The 21,151-nt window shown below is 29.5% G+C and overlaps 1 protein-coding gene across 1 annotated transcript in view; it reads left to right on the forward strand.

The window, feature by feature from the left end:
• LOC101240375 (synaptogyrin-2) overlaps positions 1 to 4,181 on the forward strand; it is a 31,363-nt gene extending 27,182 nt beyond the window's left edge. The window contains exon 3 of the mRNA XM_065803750.1: positions 3,756 to 4,181. Within this exon, the coding sequence (XP_065659822.1) occupies positions 3,756 to 4,007 (252 nt within the window). The 3' untranslated portion in view covers positions 4,008 to 4,181. The remainder of the gene's footprint in view (positions 1 to 3,755) is intronic.
• The last annotated feature ends 16,970 nt before the right edge of the window (positions 4,182 to 21,151 follow it).

Genomic DNA, 21,151 nt, shown 5'->3' on the forward strand with positions numbered 1-21,151 from the left:
TGTTAGAGTCACACCACACATTCATCTGATCATCTATCAGATGATCAGATGAATGAATGGATCTAGAGACTTTTGGTAAGTCTTCAACAGTGTCATTAACTAAAATAAGTCTAACATTTAATCTCTAACTCATTGGTCTGACTTTTTACTTCTCTCCAGATAAGGCAGATTTTTTTTGCGAAAAATCTTACTCTAAATCGACTCTTGAATCTAATGATCACACTCTTCCTGCCAGTTAAACAAATTAACCCATTGTTAAACATCCAAATTACTCTAGCTTCGAATGCTAAACTTAATTCTCAATTAAACACTTCTACAGTTTGTGCTCCAGAATTCTCTTCAATTTTTGCTAAACTTTTAAAAAGTGCTAAATAAGTCGTTCCAATTTTTCAAAATTCTAGAAAACACTTTGACCTCTCCAACTATCCTACGATTAGTTTTTACTCTGTTATTAGTTTCTTTATGTAAAGTTTTTTAGAATAATAACACAGGTCAACAAAAACATTTTTTTTTTCTGGTGCCGAGCAAACAATTTGTTTTTTGTATAGCATTTCTCATTTTGATTTCAAATATGCAACTCTTTTTTTACCATCAGGTCAAGTTGTAAAGATATTAAGGTTCAAATCTTAAGTATTTAGGGTAAAGTCCCTAATATTGTCGAAAAAAAAGTTATTCAAAAGTATGTTAACCTGGGTCTCAAAAGAAGCGTATTTTCATAGAGATTTTAAAAATGTTATTCATTTGTAATAAAAATAAGTATTTTGTGTATTTTTGGTGAATAAATTCTGTTGACTTTTTTTTTAAAGTCTTTAGCATTTTTTCACAAAATTTTTTTGTCAATAAATTTTAAGGAAAAATATTTATGTTTTCTAAAATCTCTATGAAAATACGCTTCTTTTGAGACCCAGGTTGACATACTTTTGAATAACTTTTTTTTCGACAATATTAGGGACTTTACCCTAAATACTTAAGATTTGAACCTAAATATCTTTACAACTTGACCTGATGGTAAAAAAAGAGTTACATATTTGAAATCAAAATGGGAAATGCTATACAAAAAACAAATTGTTTGCTCAGCACCAGAAAAATTTTTTTTTTTTGTTGACCTGTGTAATTTATTTATTTCACTGCAGAATTAAATTTATTCTTGAAAGCCTTCACTCCACTTTATTTCAAATAACTTTAATGGTATCACAAAGTTTTATCTTTGCTCCTGTAATGTTTCTTATCTACAATAACAATCTTCATGAAAATTTTACATCTAAAGTACCTTTATTAGCAAAGAACTTAACTTTATACTCTTGTCAAGACAAAAAAATTTCACTTTTTGATTGCTTAGAACAAGCGCCAGTTTTTAATCTGATCTCTCTTCTATAACATCCTAAAGCTTGCAGTGGCTTGTGGATTTAAATTTTTTAAGGCAGCAAAACTCATTTTATTAATGAAAAAAATATTGCTATATTGTTAGCATTCCAATATTGACAAATAACAACTTTCTTACTCTCAGACAAAGTCTAAAAGCACATTGTAAATGTAGTTAGACTTGCTTTATCTACCAAGCTTGAACCACTCTCCCATTGTTGTAAGGTTGCATTTTTTTCTTTTTTCTACAAATACAATCATGGTCAATGTTCAAACGAGCTATCATAACTATTACGATGAACAATAACTCATTCTTACTTGGCTTCTTGTTCAACAAATTGCATCCTTTTTTCTGTATCTGTCCCGTCATGCTATAAAAACTTTTATTAGTTCAGTTTTTTGTCCTTGCACATCAAAAAGCCTTTTAACTCTTCTCCATCTTCATGTTTTCATTTTTAATACATCCTGCAACTTTTAAAGTCTTCAGTTAACCATTTTCTAGTATTTTAACCTGTCTTCTATTTTAAAGTAACTCATAACTTATTAGTGGTTGCTTGCAATCTTATTGAAAGTAAATTAGAGTTTAAAAATATATAAATATGTGCCAGTATGTAATAAATAGTAAATGTAAATATAAAATTGTAATACAAAAAGTATTAAAAATTTTTTTCTAGCCTCGGCTATCAATTTCTGCTAAATCTTATAATTATAATGCCAGGGCCGGGTTTGCAAAAAGTCTCATTTTTATGCCAGGGCCGTGGCCCTGGTCACTTACTACACGCAATGCTAAATTTTACTAATAATTAAAAGAAAAAAGATCAAATGTTTTCCCTCGCAGAGCTAATAACGCGTTAAGTTTAATAAAAATCACAGCATAAAAACGAGCTTAAGATCTCCTACTTCTGTCTTTTAAATAAAATAGGCGTTGCGTAATTTATGGGCGAGTCCTTAGGAAAAACCGTAAATTTGTTCATTTACCTTAAGAAAAACGGTAAATTTCATTCATTTATTCTTTTTGTTTGCAGCCAAATACCAATAAAAAGCATTTGAATACTAACCATCTTTTACTATTGACAACCATGTATTTATTTTGCTAAATAATTAGAATCTCTTGAGTAGGTAATTCATCACATTAATAAGTCTGGGCAGCTTTATAAGGTTATATGATATTTGATATACCCATCCAAAACATAATATTTGGTTCAGAAAACTTAATATTTGGTTCCACCCATAACAAGAACATAAAAAGCCGTAACAGGTAAAACAGGCGAAAAAAAACTACCGGTGCATCTGCAGATACTAAATATTTAAAGTTAATATTTTGAGTTAAATGAGATATATAATCATTAAATTTAGCTATTTATTGATGTATTGTTTAACGGTGTTTTATGTGCTTTGTTGTTTATAGTGGATTACAATGGAGTTTTTAAGATTTTAAAGGATAAAATGTTTTAGCTTTTCTATCTGTTTTACATATTTAAAAAAATACTTTTTGAAAGTTTTTTTTATTAAACTTGTTATTATCTAATTGGAGAGACTTTTTCTGAGAGAAAAATACAGGGAGAATTTCTTTTTTTTTTCTGATTTATAGCTTTTGTCATTTTTTAAATCTCCTGTTAACTGTTTTCTTGTTCTTTATTGTTCTCTTTGTTTTCTCGTCGCTTTGTATGATAGTGGTTGCCTTTTAATTGAAACTTTTATGGAAACTTTTTTCTTTCACTAATGGAAACTTTTATGGAAACTTTAATTGAACTTATAATAGAAACCTTGATAAGAAATAAATTTGTTTTACAAAAATAATTTTAAAAATTTTTTAAATTATAAAAAGAAATGGAAGGGTTGAAGCAATTTTGTCTATGAAAACTGTTCATGTAACTTATTAATTTTTGGGTATGTGGACTAGGGCTGTACCGAAATTCCGGCAGGAATTTGTGTCTTTTAGATCAGTTTGCTTCCGGTCGGATCTATTTTTTTTTTCCTTTTTTTTATGACATGTGACACAGGCTATTTAAATAAATCAAAAAATCATTATCCACAAAGCCATGAAGAACTATAGGTAAACCTAGGTAAAAAATACAAATGTAATTTTATTTGGAGTAATAGTATCACTGCAAACACATTTGCAAAAATTATATTTGTATTTTTTACCTACGTTTACCTACAGTTCTTGATTGCACTGTAGGATAATGATTTTTTGATCTATTTACACAGTCTGTGTCACATGTCATAAAGAAAAAAGTAAAAAAAAAATTTTAATTCCGGCCGGAAGCGAATCGATCTAAAAAACACAAATTCCGACCGAAATTCCGGTACAGCCCCAATGTGGACTCAATAATTAAATTTCATTGCTTACAAATTTTTAATGGCTAAACAATTTTTATTAAACACTATAGGTTGCTTTGTCTCTTATGGCATATAAGCGGTATAGTCAAGGAGATGGTTTTTCAAGCAACCCAGTCAGCTCATCAAATCAATATGTTGGTGGAGGAGGTTATAAACAATCACCCTATGCATCTTTCCCTCATCCTGGAGAAGATGACTCTTTAGGTTATCAACAGCAACCATTTGGTATACCTGAACAGCCGTTTGGTGTTCCACCACCTAAACAAAATGTCAAAACCGAGTACAATGTACCAGAATACTAAAGTTTATTCAAAGACAGTGTCATCTGTTCGAAACAGAAATATCAATCATGAATTAGTGCTTCAATAACTTATATAAAACGAAATTTCTTTTAGAATACATTTGTTTATACTTTCACTTGAAATACTTTTATAAAATGTGTATTTTTATGTATCAAAATTTTATTTCGTAAAGTTGCATAAGTCTTTTTTTATGTATGTATATGTGTATGTACGTATATATATATATATATATATATATATATATATATATATATATATATATATATATATATATATATATATATATATATATATATATATATATAAACACATATTTATATATATGTATATGCATATATGTATATATATATATATATAAACACACATTTATATGTATGTATATGCATATTTGTATATATATATTTAAATATATATATATATTTATATATATATTTATATATATATATATATATATATATATATATATATATATATATATATATATATGTATATATATATATAAGTATATTGTGTTTATAAATATATATATACATATATGCATATACATATATATGAATATGTATGTATTTATATATATATGTATATATGTGTGTGTATTTGTATATATGTGTGTATATGAATATATATATATATATGTGTGTATATAAATATATGTATGTATATATATATATATATATATGTATGTATATATATATATATATATATGTATGTATATATATATATATATGTATATATATATATATATATATATATATATATATATATATATTATATATATATATATATATATTTATATACACACACGTTGTTGGGTTCTTTACTAAGTGTTTGTTTTTGTTTTTTAATAAAACATTTTTTCAAAGTCTTTTATAACAGTTTTTTTGCGTTTAAACTTAAACTCTAAATTTTATTCTTTTCAGTTTATATTTTTTGTAATTTTTTAACGCTTTATGTTGGGTTTCGTTTCTTAAGTGAAAAGTACGCAACGACAAAAAAAAAGATTAGTTTTTATCAGTTTTTCATAATTTTTATTGCAATTAAATTAGAATTCAGATTTTGGTTTTAAATGATTTAAAATCTTAAATTATTTTTAATGCGTTTGCTGTTACTTTTATGGATGGTGATTTTATCATTTTATAAATTAAATTAACTTACAAGTAAGATTATAATTAGTATTGGAGGTAATTATTGGATCGGAGACGCGTCGTGAATCACGGCAGCTTTTGAGCGAAGACTCAAACTTGAGTATGTTTTAGCTTATGTCAAATGAGAATTCTTTATAAAAAATGTTCATCGACAGATTTTATTTAGTTTTAAAATGTTATAACTATGTAAACTTAATGAACCCTCATTTTTAATTAAACTGTTTACTTGTCATAACTGCCAAAGTGCTTACGTCAAGTAATTATTAATTTTAAAAAGTGATGTTTTATCATACATTATATTATTTTCGTATATTAAACATTTACCTGATATTTTTTGTAAGCAAAATTAGGTTTACATTAACTTTAAATTTTACCTGATATTTTTTGTAAGCAAAATTAGGTTACATTAACTTTAAATTAATTCTAGATTTTTCCAGCTTCTTACCCACTATGTGTTGTTAGACATTTTTAACAACCTCACTGATTTAATTTTGTTAAAAAATCTATTGTCAAGTTAACAATAAAATATTTGCCTGTATTGTTTTGCTAACCTAAATAAAGTATTTAATACTGTCAGCGTCTCTATCTTTTTAAGTACAATGAAATACTATCAGTATCAGAGGTGTATCTCCCCATTTATTATCCTTTTATAATTATAATAATTACCAGTTTCTATTACTTTAGTTCTCCTGTTAGTGAGTTAAACAAAAAATGCTAAATGATTAGTGGTGAAAGTAAATTTTGTTTTGACGCAGAAGTTCATTTTGTGTTGCTGTAGTTGAATTATAGTTTCGTGCATCAACACTGTTGCACGTAGTTGTGGAGTGTAATTAATTATCATAACGACTTTATAGTTTGTCTTCAATTATCTTGAAACAAAATTCAGAAAAAGTGAATAGTTCAAAATTTAAAAGAAAAACAAATCAGATAGTGATTTTGGAACAATTTGTTGAAGAAAAAAAGAAATATTACGGAAAGGCGTATTTATACAAGTGTTCTCTTCCACTTTAGTTGTTCTCGGTATTTTCTTCCACTGTTCTCAGTATTTTTTTAAAAAGTTTATAATAACTTATCATTAAACAAGGTCGATTTTAAAATAGGCATCAGAAACTATTCTATAGTAGCTGAAATGAAACTCTTGAACTGAATAGACTGAAACATGCAACTTATTTCCTTTGAGAAGACGATCAATACGCTCGTGCATCGTTCTTTTATTTTAAACTTGCAGAGTAAGTTCGGCGTACCTTACCATTGTCTACTTTTAACCTGGTGTAATTTTAATATTGTTTTGATAACCTAAATAAAGCACTTCATTTTAAAAAGTAAATTCAATTGTGGGTTCTGCAATCTGACTGCGCTTTTTGTGCACATTAAATCATAGCGTTCTACTTTTGTCGCCATCTTGCAAAAATTAAAACTTTAGTCTGCACTTACTTTTGTGCAAGATTTCTCAAGAAAATCACGTTTAAATAAAGGTAGCAGAAGAATAAAATTGCAGACAGCAAAAGACCTAGTGCAGTGTCCTCGTATTCAAATTTTTACGTGAATTATGTAAAAATTTAAATGCCGCAATTCGTTAATTAAACATTTCTTTTACGCTATAGGGCAGCGTGATGAGCACTCAATCGAGTTGTTGACAATCATTTTACTGACAATTAAATTAAAGCACCCAATCAAGAAGTTGAAGCAACAAAGACTGAAATTTTTTTTTAAAGTTCCAAAAAATGTACTCCTCCTCGAGCCATAGTATCATCAATGCCGTTTTTGTAATAGTACGTCACTATCCAAATGATGTATTATATTTCAAGTATATTGTTAAACATGATTCCAAAACATCTTACATATTTTACATTCTCATTAAGAAGTTCACTTTGATTTTACAGGACATTTACAAACTAAGTTTAAGAGTTTGGTGCAGACTAGCAACTTATGTTTTAAGTTTACATTTAATTTCATAAAGAGTTCTTTTTCTACTAGATTATATTTGGAAAACGTCTCAGCAATATCAAAAAATTCTCTTTTATTCAACAAATATTGTCAATCAGAGCTATTTGGCGTCAAATTATCCTGAATTATATACCCCCGTTCTTATATACCCTCAATATTTTCTATTTGTCAAAGCAACGTAATCTTCCGATTTTCAAAGCAACGTAACCTTGCGATGACTCATAATTATGTACTTTGGGCTTAATATGGACTTTACTATGTCTGAAACCCAGACAAAAACTTTGATGTCATATCTATAACATCGAAGAGTCGACAACAAAAACAATTAAATAATTTCTTTTGAATGAGTGAGTAAACTAATAAAAAACGCAGCCTTTTCTCTGCATTTTGCATCGTATTGTAAAACTACTCTTGATAGTTAGCTCATTCTCTTTCTCTTTTGATGCTGTAACTATCTATTTTAATCCGTAACTGGTATTTCCCAGAAAGAAACATTATTACATTATAAACATAATAAACATTATAAACATAATTGCTCTTCCTCAACTACACACATAAAGTCAATTATTGTATCTTGAGTCATTTCCAATATTTTTTGCTTTTTGTATCTTTTGTTGTTTTGTGTTTATGTCTTCCAGTTAAACCATTTTAGTTACTTCGCTTTTCAGAATGCATAAAAGATTATGCACTTCAGGTACACGGAATTAGCTAAACAAACCATAAAATAAACTAAACAACAACAAAAAAAAAAGCAATGCAATATGTAAAATAATTCAACTATTTAAATCTTAATATGTTAATAACATTTTTTTAAAATTCTTTTAAAACCAAATTACAATTACCTTTTGGTCTCCATTAATGACTTCCATTCATTGATATTGTGGAACAAATATCTTTCATGTGTATCAAGGTGGTATCTTGTTGATACTGTATCTTATTGATGTGCATTAAGGTGGTATATGTTTTTTTCAAAAAAGGAGATAAATTAAATAAATTAAATCCTTTTTATTTACTATATAACTCCTATTATTTTTTCAAAAGCATCAAGCTTTGCTCGGTCATCTCAATCAATCTAATATCACCACTAATGAAAATATTTTCAACTAATAATTTTCTAATTTCTATCCAGAATAATCCAACAATTCAAACATTTTTAATTATTGGATTAGTTTAAAGTCATTATTTATCACTTTAATATCGAAAGTGGACTAAGGTTAGTAATTTTTTTAAATTGCTAAAAAAAATTCACGTAAATTAATAGTGTTGTGGTTTCAGAGAAAAGGTACGATCTCCTTGCACTGTTGATTTTGATGTTTCAGAGAAAATGTATGACCCCTTTGCACTTTTGATTTCGATATTCAGATAAAATGTACAGAAAAAGTGTATTAAAATGCTTTTTTTCTTGATGATGTCTAGACAAGTAAAATGAATTCATCAAAAATAGAGATCATTTAACGAAAATCAAATTGCTACATGCCAGAGGGAAACGTGTTTGGTTAACGTTTACATTATTTTTGAAGAGTTTTTGAACATATAAAAGAACTTTTATTGCAACAGTTTTTAAAAGTAACTTTGTAACTCTCTTTTATATTTAAAATTATTTATTAAAATTATTATTGAAAAAATATTTTTTGTACAGGATGTTTAAATATCAAAAAAAGAGCTCAGTGTGGCCATGAAGCAAAGTGGAGTTCACTTAACTGAAAAAACAAAACAGCTAAGAGTTTTGTAAAACTTTATTCTATCAAGGCTAAACTTGACCAAAGATTATATTGAAGATCAATTTAAGAACTCGAAGACAACTTAAGAACTCGAAGATCAATTTAAGAACTTGAAGACAATTTAAGAACTCACTGAAAAGTTCAACAGTTAATGATAACATTAATTTACTTAAAGAATATAAAAGAATCGACTTGAAATTCCTACAATTGATGAAGCTCACTGTACTTGGAAGTGTTTTGAAAAGAACTTTGAAATTTCGATATGAAGCATCAAAGAAAGCTAGTTCTTCGCAAATTATATTTTTAAATAAGTTATATTTTTAAATAAATTATATTTTTAAATAAATTATATTTTTAAATAAATTATATTTTTAAATAAATTATATTTTTAAATAAATTATATTTTTAAATACATTTTTTTTTTTTATATAGAAAACAACATAAAATGTAAAAATTATATTAGCAGTCCTCAATCAGCACATAAAAAATGCAACTAAAAAAAATTGCCAAAACTGAAAGACCGTCCACAGAATTCAAACAAAAGTTTCTTTATTAAAACAGTTGGCAAGTGCCGCTTGCTCAACAATCTAGTACCAGAAGCATTTTATACGCAGCTTCCAAGCAGCAAATAAATAAGGGTCTTCATCATAAAGTATAAAGTCAGTCTAAAACTTAAATTGGAGAAGCACTGCTATCAATATCAGTGCCAGAGTCTTTAACATCGAAGAAAAAACATTTTTTGCAATCATTGGCATACATCTAGGAAAATAATGTTTAAAAACATCTCTACAACCATATGAAAGTAGAATGCTCAAAATTAAATTCCAACCTCTGGCTAAATTACAACCTGGTTATTAAAACTATTCAAATTTTATCGTAATTGACATGAATGATTTTTTAATCCCAGTTAACTAATAAGTTTATTTGTGCAGGTGCAAGCCCTGCACAAGTCTCAATGCATCAAATTAAATCAAATCAAATGTATTCTTAAATACATTCTATGGAATATTTACATATAGTACAAGTACTAACTTTAAGTAAACAAATGAAAAACTAAAAAAAAAGGAGTACAATACTTATACTCTCGAGTCCTCAATAAGAAAGGGGGAGCCGGGGACGTTTATTGATTTTTAGAAAATTTTCCAACCCACCCGAAGCTGATTAAGATCCCCCCTCCTCTCTTTATTAATTTTTACTTGTTATCAACAAAATCTTTATATCTCAAAACTAAAAAAATTAGAAAAACTTAAAAATTAGAAAATATTTATTTCAGTCACGAATAAAAATAAAAGGCCAGATGAATAAAAAAAAACAAATGCTTTTACTCAGTAATTGGTCAGCTTTATATCAACAAAATCAGCACATATTCTCAAATTTTTGTTCAAGTCAGGCTAAGCAATCATTCAGCGTTTTTGGAGCAAATTACTTAACTTTACGTGAATAAAAATTTGAGCGATTTTGCTCAAATTTTTATTCACGTAAAGCTGAACAATTGCTCTAAAAATGTTGAGTAAAAGAAATTGCTTTTTTTATTCACATGGCCTAAAAACACATTAAATCTTTCCATTCCTTGTATTTAGGGCTCCAAAGTACAGAAAATTATATGTAATAATAATAAAATAAGAAGTTTTATATATCTAAAACAACAAACAAAATATAATTGCTTAATTTAACTAAAATACTTATTAAACATAAAGGAATCGAAACCACTTCACTTTGTTTGTCGGTCCCTTAAAAACCATTCTAGAACACACTGCCTAAAGATAATTATATTCAAAATCTCAAGTTATGAATTTAGTAAAAAAACTAATTTTTATTGGTTCTAGGGTTGGGGAATTCATTCTTTTTCTATTCTTCAAAAATGATAGGTGTCAAATCAAAGTAATACTCTTTTCAAAATTTTGCTTGAAGACCCTAAAGTTTGAGAAATAGTTGAGAAACTAACAAGAGAAGTTGAAAACGATCTTGAACTTGAATTTTACTTCAAGTTTGATCTTTTTCACTATTTATGCAAAAAGGCAAAAAGGTAATGTTCCAGATGAAAGTACCCACTTAGTTAACGAAATAGTTTTACTAAGTTTAACTAAAAAGTTGTCAAGAAACGCTGCAACTCTAAAATATTTTACAGCTTCTTCGAATTTGCACTGAAAAAGAAACTACAAATACTTTAATTTTAGAAATCACACATTTGCAAGAAGAAGTTGACAACTTAGAATATCTTGTGTTGACTGAGGAACCAAAATAAAACATTATTTTTTATAATTAAAATAATAACTTTATAAAAAAATTGCTTGAGAAATAGTTACGCAAAGTTTGTTGTGTACTTTCATTTCTAATGTGAAAAATGTTTTGTAGTATTTAGTATTTTTCTCTTATATTTAGTAGTTTATTATGCGTTAAAATGGTTGTTCGTAAATGTTTAAATAATATTGAAATGTTATTTTTTAAGATATAAAACCCCTCAAAAAAGTTGTTATTAAAAAAATCTTTTTAACAATAAGTATATCTTGAGAAACAACTATATAACAGGATTTTAAATAATCCAAAGTAAATTTATTAATTGCCATGGTTACTAAGTGAAATAACAGACATCCGAAAATGTTTAGGCCAAGCCGGCCATTCTATCTCAGTAACCAAAAGCATGTAGGATATTTTTGTTTGGCATATGATTATCATATCAAACTGAACTAAAATTGTTCTAATAAACAAAGTATTTCAGCTATGCTGATTTTTTCAATATGGAGTATTTAAAAAAATGCATTTTTGTGAACTAAATCTTCTATAAATCAAAAACTGCTAACAGTATAGTAAAAATTTTGGTTCTAATTTTACAGCTAGATGCAATAAACATTTGGTGAAAACTTTATGCAAATCTGACATACGGTTAATGAGATAGTATGGCCGGGAGGTTAAAAATTGACAGTTTTCGAAAAAAGCATTTAAATATTACGTTAACAATTTTACCAAAAAATAATGTCAAATGCTCAATTTAAAATCATTTTAAAATATACATAACTCTAACTGCGTTAACAATGCATACTTTATTTAGGCATGCACTGCCATATCGTCCCCAAAACTTTCAGTCTGGTTTTGCGTCATACCATGAAGGCGTTTTTTTAAGAGTTCTTCTTGAGATAGATCGATATATACAGGCTTTAGATGACTGATGACTAAGATAGGAAGACCAGCATCTGACTTGTAAGTAGATGTTGAATTAGCTTTTTCCTGTTTATAATGACACCAACTATGTATACTCTCAGGCAAGGACGTGGTGGCCCAGTACGAGGGTACGAGGACTTGTACTGGGCCCTGATACTGGCTCAGGAAACTGGGCCCCCAAAAAGAAACTGGGGTCCTTATCCTCAAAAGTAAAAAATTTATTTAGTTCTATAAGTTTCTATCAGGGCATTTTTCACAACATTTTATTTAACTTATTTCACGTCGGTTTGTTTGTTTGTGTGGTGTCAAAAAAAAACACTAGGTCAGCGGTAATAATAAAAAAAATACGGTAAACTTTAGTTTAGCGTAAATAAAAGAAATCGTTAAGAAAAGTCATTAAGACAAACAAAAAACAAAAAACTTTGTTTTGCGTAAACAAATAAAATCGCTGTTGAATATTAATAACAAAAAACTTTGTTGAACGAAAATTGATAGATTTTATACTGTAAAAAAGAAAGTAATGCTTCAATACTTTACTTATAAATAGTAATTAAAAATAATAATTAAAGTTTTTAAAGTAAATAAGTAAAAAAATAAAATCTTATCAACGTAAAAATATAAAGAAGAAAGCTAAATATAAAAAAGAAAGCTGGCAACTGAAGTTGATCGATTAGCTTGTCTTGCTCGAGAAAGAGAACGCAAATTTCGAGCTAGAGCAAAAGAATCAGCTGAACAACAAGCATCTCGGCTAAAAAAACGAAGAGAGTGATATGTTAAGGCATGAGCGGCTGAAACAGAACAAAGTACAGGCAGACGTATTACTAAACGAAAAGAATACCAAAAACAAGCATTGTAGCGACAAATGATTAAACGATGTCTTCCCTTTATCTGATGAAATTAACCATCCCATCAACAGAAAAAAGAGAAAATTGTCTTTGAAAAGTTCAAAATAATAAATATATAAAATGCATAAATTCATTTGCTTTGCCTTGATAAATATGGTTAATATATGTTTGATAAATAAAATTGTATGTTTAATGAATTTTTATTGTTACTTTCATTCACTACAACTCAATAATCCAGTCCACATCCTATCGGTCTATGGAATTTATAAATAGTACTACTATTTACAAATTCCGTGGACCGATAGTAGTTAAAACTCAAACAAAAGAAACCAATGCCCTGGTTTCTATCATAGGAGATATTTTTAATTTTATATTTATTTATGTTTCAGGTGAAATGAAAAAAAAAAGAAAAAGAAAGAGGCAACATGGAAATACAAATTTGGTGCTGAAAAAAAAGCTTAAAAACTACAACATGAATTGAAAGCAGCTGGTAATGATCCAAAACAATTAAAGTTAACGGCAGGTCTTGCGTCAGTGCAAGTGCCACAAATACAGAGAAAAGCTGGGATATCCTTTACAGCAACAGAGAATGTAGAATTAACATCAACATCCATTATGAATATCACAAGTAATCCTATTATTAAAATAGAGCCAATAACAGAGATTAGTAACCAATCATCTATACAAGAAACAGACAATAATCAAGTTATCATAGTTGCAGCAGATAAAGGAGTAGAATTACAATATTCAGAAACATTCAGAAACCAAAACATTACCAAAACTTAGAGAGTGACTGTAGAAATGGGTAACTATGAAGTGCATGTAACTGCAGCGACGGACCTAACTCTAGCAGAAAAAATTATTCAGAAGCAACCAGACAACGTTGTAAGCGTCAATGAAAATGTTCAAGCCAAATTTCTAGAGCTGAAAAATGCTGAAAGATGATTGATAAAAAGCAATTTATTGTATTAGGGTCAAATCATCTAACAAAACATTCAAGGTTATCTAAATATTACACTGAATCAGTTAAAGTTAATGACATTAAAGTTATGAAGAAAAGGTCATGGATGATCTACTCTCTATTACTAGACAATATTTTTGCATTTTTTGTTTATGCTTTGGATGAAGAGAGGACACAAGTTCTTTACGTGATGGGTTTGATAATTGGTCAAACTTAAGTCACATCATAACAAAGCATTGCACTCAGAAAAACCACCGAAATGCTCCTGAAGCTATGGTTTATGCATTGTCAGACTCCAAAATTGATAAAATATTAAATAATGAAACCATGAGACATCTGAACAAAAAACGTAAAAAAGCGGAGAAACTACATCAGTACCTAATACAAGTTATTGATGCTATTTGGTATTTGATTGCAGAGAGTATTTCTTTACGTGCAAATGAGGAAGCCAACTTTTACAATGACTCTGAAAAAAGTGAAGTCTTTCAATGTGGTGAGGGTAAATTTCTAAATTTGTTAAACTTACTCAGTCAGTATGATGAGGTTCTGAGTGAAAAACTTTCAAATATTTGCAGTACTCAATAACAATCTTCTGGAAGAGGTGCTAGAATTACGTTTCTTTCTAATTATACACAAAACAAGCTAATCCATACTATGACACAGATGGTCAAGAAGGATATTTCAGAAGAGATAAATAATTAAGTATTCTTTTCACTATCAGCTGATGGTACCACTGATATTACACTAAGTGAGCAAACTTCTATTACTATTGTATTACGTTATGTTACGCTTGCTGCAGAAGAGGCCGTTGTAAAAGAACATCTGATTTCAATGGTTGAAACTGAAACAACTAGTGGTGAAGGAATAAGTGAAAAGATGAAATCAAATCAAATAACATAGATATTCAAAAGTGTGTGGCTATGTCTTTTGATGGTGCGAGCAGTATTCAAGGAGTAAACAAAGGAGTTGCAACACATTTAAAGCAGTGTTCTCCCATGGTAATAAATACTTATTGTGGATCTCATGGAACAAATCTGGTTATGAAAGCTTGTGTAAAATCTTCTGTTGTTTCTGTTAACCTTTTTGGAACAGAAAGCAAGCCTGGTGATGTGCAGAAATTAAAGACCTTTTTATACGGAAACTGAAGGAAACGAAATAATATATTTGAGAAGTGCAGTAATTGGTTGGCTTGAACAAATTTCCAATTACATGAAATTTAAAATGAATATTCGAAGCAAAGCACAAGGTAGTGGTGTAGTGGTAAGAGCGCTCGCTTCATAAGCGAGAGGTTCGGAGTTCGACTCCCACCACGTCCCTGGAAGTACCGCGCTCAACTTAGTTTCTCCGCGCAGCGGCCTTGCTCGGAAAGGTTCGTGTTTCGGAGTTAAAGAGTTGAGAGAGGGTTGTACCACGAATAACAAATAAATAAATAATAAAAAAAATTAAAAAAAAAAAAAAAAAAAAAAAAAATGAGTAGCCTCCTCGACTGTAGTGGCCCCCCTCGGGCCTTGGGGAGGTGAATAATCTAAAAAAAAAAAAAAAAAAAAAAAAAAGGTATTTAATCCCAATTTCTGTAATGAAACAATTGTGACTTTATGTCTCTTCAAATAAATTTTTACTATCTTGGGTCCCCTAAATAAAATTCTTTAAGGAGAAACACTTGATTTTTCCACTGCTATAATGTCTGTCGATGTTTCACTGGAAAAGCTTCAAGTACTAAGGGACAGTGCTGGCCAAAATTCTATTTTCTCTGATGTTAAAATTGCAACTGAAGCTCAGCTTGAATAGCAAACATTTGTTGGGAAAAGAATTCGCAGAAAGAAACGACTAGACTTCGATGAAAGAGAAGATGAGCGGCTTACTCAGGGTAAAGATCAGTGGGTAGCAAAAGTGTTTTATACTGTAGTGGATTCAGCAACTGCAGTTCTTGTTGACAAATTTTCTTCACAGCGGAAATTTTTAGAAAGTATAGACATTTTTTTATTGAAGAATAAGAGCGAAGATATTAGTCATAATTTTCATAACTCTAATTCACAAGAAAAAATTCAATCAGTGCTTGAAAAATTCAAAATTGGTATCGGTTTAAATAAATTCACTACTAAAATGGTTCATTTTGTGGAGATAACAGAAAGGCTGCTGAGAAAGATAACAAAACTTTGCTTTCTTTCCTCACCATTTATAATTTTATGGTGAAGACTATGCTAGAAGCTGTATTTCCTTCTGCTGCAGTTCTATACAAGATATTCAGTACAATTCCAACAAATTTAGCAAAGTGTGAGAGAGTTTCCTGCAAAATAAAACTTGTCAAAATTCGTCTAGCAAATCGGTTGACATCAGAGCATGTTGGGGATCGTGTTCTCTTGTCAGTGGAACATGAGAAAATGGGAACTTGACGCATTCAAATATAATAAAAAACTATGCGTATACAAATGAGTTACGTAATATTTTGCATCCATAAAAAACTTATTTTAGTATAAATATAATTTTCCTTGATCGCTTATTTGTCTCTCGTTAAGAGTACTTCACTGGGCCCCTCTTCTGGAACTTCGTACCTACTATTAAGGTGCCACCACGTCCCTGAGAGTCTCAGGCCAATAAGTATGCCAATTATTTTCAGCTGAGGATGCAACATGGAACAAAGTTGCAAGTATGGCCTTTTCCATACCTTTTAAATCATTGTCATAGAACGACTAAATGTTATTTGTGTACCAATTACTTCCATGCCAGGAGCAGAGCCACGATAATTTAATTTACATTCATGTGATAACTTCCGAACTTCAAATGTACAAAAATTATTTTCTTTAAGTTTTATTTTTAGACTACACACGGTGCATAGAAACATACCCTAAGACCTTGCAACACATCCCCAGAGATTTTATTTTTGATTATCATTAGAAAACATTTCCTCATTCAAAAAATGTAAACGACAACTTTTTTTAGTGGGGGCCTGGGGAGAAAACACACATTTTAGGGCAGTGCCCAGGAATTTTGTTGTTCAAGATAGGTAGCTAATAAGCATGAGGCATACTCAAATTTTTAGTATATTGATACTGGTAGCAAATGAGGATGACTTGCAAAAAATTAAGGTAATTGAAGCTAAACCAACCCCGCCCCGATCCCTAACTGCCCCCTTCCTAGAACTACGTCTCCTTTAATCGTAAATTTTTTTTTTGTTCTATCATAAAGTAGATCAAAATTCATCGACAGATTTCAAATTTCATCAAAAAATCTCTTTTCGTTTAAGATTTATAACAATGCAAAGCCTAAAATTACCCCCTGAAATAACCTTAAATGGTCTCAACTTTTAAACGAAAATTTTTTTTTGATGTAATTTGAAATCTGTCGATGAACTTTGATCTAGTTTAATATAAAACAAGCAAAAAGTTGAAAAGTGTTTTTTGGACCATACCCTAGGGGGGATTTGGGGAATCTTCTCGAACACCACAAAATCATGCCCATGCCCCATATTTAGATTTTCAGAAATATTTGTGATAGATTTATCAATTTTATTTTTTAAAGTTTTTAAAAATTTTTGTTTAACATTAAAATTTACAGACGGACAAGTAATTTTTATTACTTTCTATTTACATTTTTGTTGAAATAAAAACAAAGCAAAGCAACCTTTAATTATTAACAATTAGTAAAAGTTAGCAGTTGCTAATTGTTAGCAGTTGCATGATAACTCTTTGCACGCGTTGATATACGAACTGAAAGCATGTTTTTAGCCATTATATTGACATGTGTTTATAGGCATTATATTGACATTTGATTGATATAACCGATATATCATGCCAATATTATCAATCCATATCAGAAGTTTTTATTTGAAGCATTCATTTAAAATGCCTAAACATGCAAAAGAACATTGTGATTTTGTAAAAAAACTTTGCATTTGCTGCTTTAGGAAAGGCACGGATTTAAGACCAATAAATAACCCTGAAACAACTTATTTAAATCTAAATAAAAAGAAAAATGACTACTCAAACCTTATCAAAATATATTCTGGAAAGATTATTCAGCGGATAATCCTGACCTTCTAACCATGCTTTGCTCAAAATGTAGAAAAAAGCTTGCAGGGACTGATCCTTACTTCATTATGCGGCCGTTTTATGAAGGTAATTATAATTATATTGATGCTTAATTTACTTCATTTAAAATTTAGTTTCGCTATTTTAGTTATTATAGTTGTCATACAAGTGCTATAAAATTTAGACCTGAATACCAGAGTTATTAGAGGGAAAAAATGTGAATAATTTATTTGTGAAAATGGGCGCAAATCAAAGATGGAAAAAGTATTGGCCCCAATGGTTGATTGTGTTTCAGGAAAGCATTGTTATGCCCAAGTGGGACAGGGAATTCCACATCCCTGTACGAAATTAGAAAGACAAAAGAATATGACTGCCATTGTAAAATCAACATCCCCAACAACGTAAAGAAAAGTTCTGTCCAGCTCTATCAAAGATTTCAGCAATAAATGACTCAGAGAACACCTTAGTTTTGAAAACCTTTGGTCCGAAGCAACTCACTGTCTCTTTCGGAAAGACTGAGGTTAAGAAACCTTTCTTTTCTTTAGATAAATTGAACAAACTTCAATTAAAACTACATTCCAGGTAAATTTTTGTTGCTTAAAAATACTTTTAAAAATAAATTTGTTATGAGTTTAAAGCCAATTTTTGTAATAACTTTATTATGATTTATAAGTAATCGCAACATGATTGAAGTTGCACGATTTCTGAGAAGTGCGGCAGGACAAAAGAGTGTGGAATTCGGTTTCAATATTAAACTGATTGAGAACAATTATTGAAATAATTGGAAATTTATTCAATTGTGATAAACTCCCATTGCTATTAAAATTAAAAGAAAGCAAAGAGGTAAGTAAACTATTTCCAAAAAAATTATTTTATAGCTAGATTGCAATTTGTATTATTCATTTTGATTTTTTATGAATGTATAGTTGGTAGAAAAAGATACTCCTATTGTGTATTGCAATGACATTAAAGAACTAGTAGCAATGGTACTTCATCACAGAAGTCAAGAAACAAATGATGTTGATATCAAATTAGGTGTAGATGGAAAAAAATTATTTTATAGCTAGATTGCAATTTGTATTATTCATTTTGATTTTTTATGAATGTATAGTTGGTAGAAAAAGATACTCCTATTGTGTATTGCAATGACATTAAAGAACTAGTAGCAATGGTACTTCATCACAGAAGTCAAGAAACAAATGATGTTGATATCAAATTAGGTGTAGATGGAGGGCAGGGATTCCTAAAAGTTACACTGTCAATAACCATAAAACCAGAGTTAAAAATAATAAAATTCCAGAGAAACTGAGCAAGAGTGACGGATATGCGTGCAAAGATTTTAAAGATTCAAGCGTCCACAAAACTATTATATTGGCCATTTTGCCTTCATTGAACGAAAAATACCATAACTTGCGGTTAATATTGGATAAGCTAAACATTTCATCCTTAGATTACACAGTATCTGAAGATCTAAAGATTTTGCTTCAAATGGTTGGAAAACAATCTGCAACATCAAAACACCCTTGTCCGTATTGCATGACGTCATCTCCTGACTTTCGAAAAGCTGATCATTATACTCTAGAGTCTTTGTGTACATTGTACGACCAATGGATGGCTGATGGTGCAAATTTAAAAAAAGCTAAAAAATACTCTAATGTTGTTAACTCCCCTTTATTAACAGGCAACAAAAACAAAAAAATACTAGAACTTGTAAATATTCCTGGACTACATATACTGCTAGGTGTTGTAGACAAAATTTTAAAAGAGATTGAAAAAAATTTATTTGAAAACAAGGAGTGTGGGTTACAGTTTGTTAATCAATATCTGTCTAAAATAAACATCTGCAGAGTGTCCTACCAAGGGCACCATTGTTTGGAAGGCAATGCTTGTCATAAATTGCTTAAAAACATAGACAGCTTTGAACTGTTTTTTCAAGAGTTTAGTCTTGGAGTTTCTGCTGCCAAATATATTAAGGTACTTAGAGATTTTGAAAAAATAGTGCATGGTTGTTTTGGAAAATCATCAAGCTCCACGTATGTTAAAGATCTAGAGGAGTTCTCTACGAGCTATAGAAATCTAAGGGCTACAATTCCTTTGAAGGTACACATAATTGAGCAACATGTTATTGAATTTATCAACATGAAAGGTGGAGTCTTTGGTATGATAAATAACTTTTAAATTTGATTAAAAATAATTTATAATCTTAGTAATTAAATACTCTATTTCAACAGTTGAATCGTAAAATTTGCATAATTTACGACGAATATTTATTAAATAAACGTGCATTTCTTTTGTACTTCTACTGTTCTATAGGCTTAGGTTACTGGACTGAACAAGCTCTCGAATCCATTCATCAGGATTTCAATCAGTTTTTGCGAATGAGAAAAGTTGGAGAGCACAGCCCAAACTATATAGAGGCGCTGAAAAACGCGGTTGTTGCTTACAACGACAAGCACTTTTAAAGTAGCTTTCTATTTGCAGGAATGTAGTTTGTAAAAAGAAAAGTGTTAAATCTCCTATGAACAAACGTTTAGTATGACTTTGAAATGTAAAATATCAATCATAATGTAACCATAAAAATCAGATTTTTTTTTTTTTTACTGTAATAAATAATTGTAGCAAACCCTTCTAGACCCCTTAAAGCCCTCCCTAGGGTATGGTTCCAAAAAACACTTTTCAACTTTTTGCTTGTTTTATATTAAACTAGATCAAAGTTCATCGACAGATTTCAAATTACACCAAAAAAAAAATTTTCGTTTAAAAGTTGAGACCATTTAAGGTTATTTCAGGGGGTAATTTTAGGCTTTGCATTGTTATAAATCTTAAACGAAAAGAGATTTTTTGATGAAATTTGAAATCTGTCGATGAATTTTGATCTACTTTATGATAGAACAAAAAAAAAAATTTACGATTAAAGGAGACGTAGTTCTAGGAAGGGGGCAGTTAGGGATCGGGGCGGGGTTGGTTTAGCTTCAATTACCTTAATTTTTTGCAAGTCATCCTCATTTGCTACCAGTATCAACATACTAAAAATTTGAGTATGCCTCATGCTTATTAGCTACCTATCTTGAACAACAAAATTCCTGGGCACTGCCCTAAAATGTGTGTTTTCTCCCCAGGCCCCCACTAAAAAAAGTTGTCGTTTACATTTTTTGAATGAGGAAATGTTTTCTAATGATAATCAAAAATAAAATCTCTGGGGATGTGTTGCAAGGTTAGAGTATGTTCCTATGCACCGTGCACATGCTTTGCATGACCGATTCATTGGCTCGCAATCAAGAATTTTATCTGTACCCATTGATATTGCTGTAACAACTCAATTTAATGAAGAAACCCAC

This window comes from Hydra vulgaris, chromosome 08 (genome assembly GCF_038396675.1).
Source record: "Hydra vulgaris chromosome 08, alternate assembly HydraT2T_AEP".
NCBI lineage: Eukaryota > Metazoa > Cnidaria > Hydrozoa > Anthoathecata > Hydridae > Hydra > Hydra vulgaris.